Consider the following 8750-nt stretch of genomic DNA (forward strand, 5'->3'; position numbering starts at 1 on the left):
GGACAGGAGGGCCTCTTAGTGACTGCAGCACGTGGGCGTGGACACCAGGAGGCGCCGCCCACACGTGTCGCGCGGTTTTTCTAATCTGGAAGCTGCTGCCCAGACCTCTTCGTCCTCTGCTCCCCCCGTGATTTCATTTCTGAGAAGCGTGCTCTCAGCGTGTCGTGGCGGCAGCTTCCGGGTTGCTCCGCACGCTTTAGCGTCCTGTCATTTTTCTCCCAGAAGCCCTCGGGGCCATGGAGAAGCTTGGAGATTCAAGTCCCCGTCTCCCGCTTTACAGGAAGGGCTTCCCCGTGGGCCCTGCCATGTGCCTGCCCCACCCGTGTGTCTGCAGCTTGTAGTCACAAGCACCAGTCACCGAGAGAGCAGCCACGCCACCCGCGTTGTCACTAGGCCGCCGGCAGGTGCGTGGACGTTCCCAGCCTACTCTTTTTCTTTCTGTGGTAAAATACAGAAAGCACCGTTTTTCTGTTCTTTTAACTTTACCTTCCCCAATCCTGAAGGGCTTCCCTGGTGGCTCAGAGGTTAAAGCATCTGCCCGCAATGCGGGAGACCTGGGTTCAATCCCTGGGTCGGGAAGATCCCCTGGAGAAGGAAATGGCAACCCACTCCAGTATTCTTGCCCGGAGAATCCCATGGACAGATGGAGGAGCCTAGTGGGCTACAGTCCACGGGGTCGCAAAGAGTCGGACACGACTGAGCGACTTCACTTTCCCCAATCCCGAGGGGGAATGGCTGTGACTCTCGGAAATGCCTGGCTGTGGCTCATCGCTCTATCAATCGTTTCCATCAACAGAACCCACATTGTTCCTATGTCTGTTCGTGCTTTTTAGAGATATATCAAGGATTCTTTGTGTCTGAAATGGCAAGAATTCAACTCCCACTTGGCAAGAGGAGGACATCAGGGATCTTTGTGATCAGCTGGGGAAGGAGGAGGATGTTTAGGCTTGGGAGTCCCAGCTCTGGGGGTTGTCAGGACTCTCCTGGCCTCTGGGTCTTGGCTTCAGGCCTAGCACCCTTGCATGGTTCCCCAGGACCCCGTGGTCTATACAACACTTGCCTTGACAGAGAAAAAGCCCTTCTCCAGCCTCCCTATCAATCCCCAAAGTCCTCTGCTTGCATATGCCCCCTTCTGTGTCTGTCCCTTTGTCCAAGAAGGGGGACTTTGTCCAGCCTGAGTCGTGCCCACCTCCAAGGCAGGGACAGTGAGGGGAGGAGCTGTATGTTGACAGTGGGAGGGGGACATCAGTGTTGACAGGGACCTAGGGAGATGTACCCTAGAGGGATGGGAGCAGGGGAGAGGCTCCATTCAAGAGGTGGAGACTTTGCAGACAGAAAAGAAAGGTACTGGGACAGTGAGGTCTGGGCCTGAGAGAGCCAGCAAATATCTGAAGACCCACTCATCCTGCCTGCCTGACAGGCCTTTCTGTTTTCGGAGCCTTGACTTCAGTGTGGATGAGAAGGTGAACCTTTTGGAGCTGACCTGGGCCCTGGAGAATGAGCTCATGATGGTGGGCGGGGCCACCCAGCAGGCAGCCTTGGCCTGCTACCGCCAGGAGCTGAGCTTCTGCCAGTAAGAGCCCCGCTGGTGGAGGGGGGCGGGGCGTGGGGTGCTGCTGGCCAGGCTGGCCTCCTCGCCCAGGACACGGGCAGCCTGCGGGAGGAGAAAGGGTGCTTCCAGCATGGTCACAAAGCACGGCATGGAGATTGGGCCAAGAATGCGTTCCTTTTGAATTGGGTTTGGCTCCAGTTGAGCTGGATATTCAGGCCATCCGTCTACTGAGCCTGTTGGCACAGAGATTGTTACTGTATTTTTATTGATGTACTGAAGCTACAGAAAAGGTTGGCAGTAATTCCAATCTCCATCCTCACGACTTTGCATCTCGTTAGGTATCGACAGATGAGACCTCTGACATCAGGCAACTCTGCAGAGGGGCCCAAAGGAAGACTGCTTTGGGAGGATGAGGAAGGGAGACAAGCTTGGTGCTTCTCCAGTGGGAAAAACAGGCACCAGGATAGCCAGTGCACTGAGCCTCAGGCAGGGCCTGGGGTGACCGGACAGAGACAGGAATCTCCTCTGCGCTGGGCAACCCCCTGGCTCTTAGGTGCTAGGCTACAGTTGGCCAGGCTGTGACCAGGCAGGATAAGGGGTGGCCCCCTTCTCCCCTTCATGCGTCCAGTCCCAGGTTAGGTGCTAGGGATCCCTGGGGCCTGAGGCCCAGCTGCAGGCAAGAGGGAGTGTGGATAATTTCCCACCTCTTCTAAGGCCGTCTGGAGGGGTGAACACTGCACGCCCCAGGCTTGAACCTCTTGGTTCAGAAACCTGCTAGAAACCCCATTGCAAGCCAGTTGGCTTCTTGCTGTATGTACTTCTGTAAAACAGACTCAATAGCTGCAGAAACCATCCTGGTAGGAGGAGGGTCAGGCTTCCCGGGTGGCGTTAGTCATAAAGAACCCACTTGCCAATGCTAGTGCAACCCGCTTGCCAACGCAAGAGGCCTGAGAGATGCGAGTTCCATCCCTGTGTCAGGAAGATCCCCTGGAGGAGGGCATGACAGCCCACTCTAGTATTCTCGCCTGGAGAATCCCATGGACAGAGCAGCCTGGAGGGCCACAGTCCATAGGATTACAGAGTCAGACATGACTGCAGTGACTTGGCACGCGTGCACAGGAGGTGGGTCAGCCCAGCGCTGGCCACTGCTCAGCACTCTTAGGCCAGCCGAGTTTGTTCCTTCAGACTGGCTCGCTAGGCCCAGAGCAGTGTCCCCAGTGATCCCTCCCTCCTCTCTGCAGGGAGCAGGTGGAGCAGATGGCCAGGGAGCGAGATAAGGCCAGGCAAGACCTGGAGAAAGCTGAGCAGAGGAACCTGGAGTTTGTGAAGGAGACGGATGACCTGCACTCTGCCCTGGAGCAGCTCACGGAGGAGAAGGTCAGGTAGGTCCTGCCGGGGTCCTGGGCCAGGGCGGATGGTGGACCCAGGCTGCTGCCAGCTGAGGCCCTGCTGTCTCACCTGAGCCCGCAGCAGGGAGCCCGCAGACCAGGCATCACCCATGAAGTGGGCTGAGCGGACTCCGCAGAGTCAGCCCGGCTGGTGGCGGACAGACCAGAGGAAAGCATTTCTGACCTTTATGAAAGTCTTTCCCTCTCTCGATGTGTCACCTGCCTCCCTGTGGTTCTTTGCCGTGGCCGCGTTTGGTTCCATCCCAGACAGGGGAGGTGCCGGGTCCCCTCTGGACGCACATGGGGCTCCCCGCTGGGGGGCAGCCTGACTGCACACGCCCTTCCTCTGCGGCCAGCGCTGCCCTCCCCAAGCGCCCACAAGCCGACGGTGACTGATTTCAGGCCATCAGTCGGGGAGCTGAGAATGGATTTGCGTTGGTCTCAGCCTGGTTGACCTGATTCTCCCGACCACCCCGAAGGGACTCTGTGAAGTTCTCTCTGAGTCAGAGAACCGGAGACTCGTTATCTCCATCCAAGAATCTGGTTGGGGGACACAAGGCCTCGAGGGCCATGTGGGTGTTTGGATTTTGCTCCATGAGTAACACGGTATCATTGGCACATTTTTAGAAATAGCGTTTGCAGTTGTGTTAGGTTGCTGCTGCTGCTGCATCGCTTCAGTCGTGTCCGACTCTGTGTGACCGCATAGACGGCAGCCAACCAGGCCTCCTGTGTGTTAGGTTACTCTAACAGAAAAGTATTAAGGGATACATGTTCATTGTAGAAAACTTGGAAAATACACACACGAGGAAAAATAAAAGCAAACATTTCACGTCCACAGAGGTTGTCGCTCCTGACCTTTCTCACGCATCCCTCGCTTCTTCCTGTGCATGTGGTCGCTTTCAGAGAGGTGAATGTTGCATATCCTTCCTGAGCACCCGTCATGAGGCTCTGCCATATGTTACTGCACCTTTCCCCTTTAAAGAGGGGAGTGATATGATCAAGTGTGTAAAACTCACCCCAAGATCTGCAGGCTCTTAGGTTAATCGTGCTCATCAAACTGTTTCCCTGAGTGACAGCTGCCCTTGTGCCCCAAAGCTCTGCGCTGAGTCTGAGGGAGGCCGAGCCAATCATTTCTGGTTTCGACCACAGTCAATTGATTGCGGACCCGGGCAGGCTCTGCCGAAATAAGAGTTTCCACTCATCTTCACTCTAGATATACTGGGTTTGAGAGTTTTGTTAAGCAACTGTTTTAGTAATGTTGTTCAGTCACTCAGTCGTGTCCGACTCTTTGCGACCCCATGGACTGCAGGGCACAAGGCTTCCCTGTCCTCCACCATCTCCCGGAGCCTGCTCAAACTCATGTCCATCGAGTCAGTGATGCCATCCAGCCATCTCATCCTCTGTCGTCCCCTTCTCCTCCTGCCCTCAATCTTTCCCAGCATCGGGGTCTTTTCCAATCAGTCAGTTCTTTGCATCAGGTGGTCAAAGTACTGGAGTTTCAGCTTCAGCATCAGTCCTTCCAATGAATATTCAGGACTGATTTCCTTTATGATGGTCTGATCTCCTTGCAGTCCAAGGAACTCTCAAGAGTCGTCTGCAACACCACAATGCAAAAGCATCAATTCTTTGGTGCTCAGCTTTCTTTATGGTCCATATCTCACATCTGTGTGTTACTACTGGAAAAACCATAGCTTTGACTAGGTGGACCTTTGTCGGCAAAGTGATATCTCTGCTTTTTAATATGCTGTCTAGGTTGGTCATAGGTTTTCTTACAAGGATCAAGCATCATTTAATTTCATGGCTGCAGTCACCATCTGCAGTGATTTTGGAGCCCAAGAAAATAAAGTCTGTCACTGTTTCCATTGTTGCCCTCTCTGTTTGCCATGAAGTGATGGGACCGGATGCCATGATTTTAGTTTTCTGAATATTGAGTTTTAAGCCAGCTTTTTCACTGTCCTCTTTCACTGTCATCAAGAGGCTCTTTAGTTCTCTTCACTTTCTGCCTTAAGGGTGGTTATCATCCGCATACCTGAGGTTATTGATATTTCTCCTGGCAATCTTGATTCCAGCTTGTGCTTCATCAGCCTGGCATTTCACATAATGTACTCTCCATATAAGTTAAACGAGCAGGGTGACAATATACTGCGTCGACGTACTCCTTTCCCAATTGTAAACCAGTCTGTTGTACTCTGTCTAGTTCTCACTTTTGCTTCTTGACCTGCATTCAGGTTTCACAGGAGGCAGGTAAGGTGGTCTGATATTCCCATCTCTTTAAGAATTTTGCACAGTTTGTTGTGGTCTACACAGTCAGAGGCTTTAGTGTAGTCAATGAAGCAGAAGTATGTGTTTTTTGTGGAATTCTCTAGCTTTTTCTGTGACCCAGTGGATGTTGGCAATTTGATCTCTGGTTCCTCTGCCTTTTCTAAATCCAGCTTATACATCTGGAAGTTCTCGGTTCACATACTGTTGAAGCCTAGCTTGAATGATTTTGAGCATTACTTTGCTAGCATGTGAAATGAATGCAGTTGTGTGGTAGTTTGAACATTCTTTGGGATTGGAACACAGGAAAATGAAATCTGTCAGTGCTTCCACTTTTTCTCCTTCTATTTGCCATGAAGTGATGGGACTGGTGCTGTGATCTTAGATTTTTGAATGTTGAGTTTCAAGCCAACTTTTTCACTCTCCTCTTTCACCCTCATCAAGAGGCTCTTTAGTTCCTCTTTGCTTTCTGCCATTAGAGTGGTATCATCTGTATATCTGAGATTGTTGATATTTCTCCTGGCATTTTGCATGATGTACTCTCTATGTTAAATAAGCAAGGTGACAATATACAGCCTTGATGTCCTGCTTTCCCAATTTTGAACTAGTCCATTGTTCCATGTTCAGTTCTGTTGCTTCTTGACCCACATACAGGTTTCTCAGGAGGCAGGTAAGGTGGTCTGATATTCCCATCTCTTGAAGAATTTTCCACAGGTTATTGTAATCCACATAGTCAAAGACTTTAATGTAGACAATGAAGCAGAAGTAGATGTTTTTCTGGAATTCTCTTGCTTTTTCTATGATCCAGTGGATGTTGGCAATTTGATCTCTAGATCCTCTGCCTTTTCTAAATCCAGTTTGTACATCTGGAAATTCTTGGTTTATGTACTGTTGAAGCCTAGCTTGAAGGATTTTGAGCATTACCTTGCTACCATGGAATAAGTGTAACTGTGCTGTAGTTTGAACATTCTTTGGCATTTCCCTCCTTTGGGATTGAAATGAAAACTGACCTTTTCCAGTCCTGTGGCCATTGCTGAGTTTTCCAGATTTGCTGGCATATTGAGTGCAGCACTTTAACAGCATCATCTTTTAGGATTTTAAATAGCTCAGCTCCACTAGCATTAGTGATAAAGCTAAGGTTTGGCACTGTTTTCCCTGCTGATAGAAATGGTTGTTGCAAAAGATCACTGCAGAGTCCGAGGGGAAGGGCCCCGCCCCATCCTCTGTCTGCTTGGGATTCGCTGTGTGCTGGTTTTCCAAGGCTTGTGGTGGAGGCTGACTTCTCTGCGCCTTCAGTCACCAAGGGCCCTGATGCTGCCTTTATTTACCAATGCATTTTTTGATGACGTGGAGAAGGTTGAATAGCCAAGGGGTGCCAGAGACCCACCCAGAGGTCACCTGCCAGCTCGCCCCATGGGCCTAGGGACCCGCTGGCTCCCTTTTCTGTGTGGGGTCACCTCTGCCAGACTCGAGGGGGGCAGTTCATGAGGCCTCCGCCTCTCCACAGCACTGAAGCTCCCCCATCCATCAGGCGGAAACAAATGCATCTCCAATGCCGAGGCCAAGTGTGCTGACGGGAGACCCCGGGGAGGGAGAGGCCCACATGGCGCCCCCGATGCACCGTGTGCTGTATGCTTTGCAGACGTCTGGAGCAGGGCTACCAGGGGAGGCTGAGCCTCCTGCGGTCCGAGGTGGAAGTGGAACGCGAGCTGTTCTGGGAGGAGGCCCGGCGGCAGAGGGCCGGGCTGGAGGAGGACCTGAGGCGTCTGCAGGCGGAGGAGACCGGCCTCCACGAGAAGCTGACCCTGGCCCTGAAGGTAGGGGGGTTCACGGTGCTGCGGGGTGCCTCCTCAGGACCCCCCACCTGAAAAGAGGGAGGCCACATTGCCCGGGGTCCCTCCTCCACACCCACACCTTCCTGGGCCAGGTCTGAACCCTCCCCGCGGCCCTGGGGGCTTAACGCTAAAGAACGTTTTCTGCAGCCACCGAGAGAGCCCATTTCTCAGCCGAAGCGGAAGCGTCCTGGCTTCTCCAGGAGAGACCCAGGCCTCCTCTGCAGCCGTGTGGGCCGCAGGATGGGGGCCCCGGGGCTCCTGCTCTCGACTCCGGGTCAGCGGCTGCCGCCTCGGCTGCCTCCCTGGAACCACAGCACTAGACCAAACACAAAAGCGTCACCCGCCCCCAACCCTGGCTGTGTGACCTGGATCGGGGGCACTCTTCCTGGCTGTGGAGAGGGTCCCTGACCTGCTCCCCGCCTGCCTTTGCTTCCAGTGAGGTGGCTCCGGCCCCACCCTTCTTCCCTGACTGTGGGTTCCTCCACACCTGCCCTGCCTCCCTCCCCCAGAGGAGAAGCCAGGCCTGCCTTCTGGTTGTATCCTGTGTCTCCGGACACCGCCTTCCTTCCAGTGGACTCCTGGGCTGTTGCGGGGCAGCTTCAAATCCGTCCTTTCAAAGACGGCTCGGGAAGGGTTGTCACCGTCTTCCACTCGTGCTGCTTATGACCTTCTCGAGAGCTCAGGCGGCCGGGAGAGCCTCCCCCAGGGCTCCTGCCCCGGAGCCCTGCCTCTCGCTCCCTCCTCCATCCTGGCCAACCACTGACCTGTGTCTCGTAGGAAAATAGTTGATTGCAGGAGATGACTGAAGTCGTGGAGAAGCTCTCAGACTCAGAGAAGCTAGTCCTCAAGCTGCAGAATGACCTGGAGTTTGTGTTGAAGGACAAGGCAAGTCCTCTTGCAGACTCTGAGTCCCCAGAGAAGCGCCTGTGGGTGTTGGTAAAGGGCGTCAGGGTCTTGATGGAGAATACACAGGAGACGGAATTGGGTTTTTCTGCTAAAATTCCACGTGCTGCTCAGTCACTCAGTCATGTCTGAATCTTTGTGACCCCCATGGACTGTAGCCCGCCAGGCTCCTCCGTCCGTGGAATTTTCCAGGCGCAGGCAAGAATACTGGAGTGGGTGCCATTTCCTGCTCCAGGGGATCTCCCCGTTCCGGGGCTGAACCTGCATCTCCTGCGTCTCCTACGTTGGCAGGCGGGCTCTCTGGCACTAGTGCCACCTGGGAACCCTAAATGCTGTGATGCAGAGGAAGTTATTAAGGCCACTTCGCCTGGAGTTTCCTCCCCTTCAGGCAGTGCAGGGGTGCAGGTGACTCCCCAGTGATGCCCTGCATTGACCTCTGGTGATGAGGCCTGGACCATGCAGCAACTCTGCACAGACCCCAGTGCTGGGGTGAGGAGCGCTTAGAGACCTGGCCCTTTCTGTCACCTTGAGGGGAGGAGGGGAAGGGAGGGAGGTGCAGGGTCCGTGCAAGGGGCCTCCTAGGTGGCCGAGGCAAGAAGGCAGCCCAGGGTCCAGGTGGGAGCATGACCACCTTCCTGAAATTCCGAATATCCTTCTGCCCTGAGACCTTTGAAACGAGGGTGGGGAGGAAGAGGTGGGACAGGTGGCTGCGCCTGCAGATGCTGAGCGTACTGCGGCAGTACAAGGGGGTGGCAGCCCACCCTCTACCTGGCCTGAGGTCCTGGCCCTCACTTTCCTGCTTGCATCTGGCTT

The 8750-nt window shown here is 54.0% G+C and overlaps 1 protein-coding gene across 1 annotated transcript in view; it reads left to right on the forward strand.

The window, feature by feature from the left end:
- LOC104989241 (ninein-like protein) overlaps window positions 1–8750 on the forward strand; it is a gene marked incomplete at its 5' end in the record, with an annotated part of 22747 nt that overhangs the window by 6945 nt on the left and 7052 nt on the right. Inside the window, 6 exon segments of the mRNA XM_010840876.1 lie at window positions 335–404; window positions 1109–1205; window positions 1421–1573; window positions 2794–2934; window positions 6842–7016; window positions 7812–8058. Of these exon segments, the coding sequence (XP_010839178.1) occupies window positions 335–404; window positions 1109–1205; window positions 1421–1573; window positions 2794–2934; window positions 6842–7016; window positions 7812–8058 (883 nt within the window).

The sequence above is a fragment of the Bison bison genome, unplaced genomic scaffold (genome assembly GCF_000754665.1).
Source record: "Bison bison bison isolate TAMUID 2011002044 unplaced genomic scaffold, Bison_UMD1.0 scf7180017846845, whole genome shotgun sequence".
In the NCBI taxonomy this organism is placed as follows: Eukaryota; Metazoa; Chordata; class Mammalia; order Artiodactyla; family Bovidae; genus Bison; species Bison bison.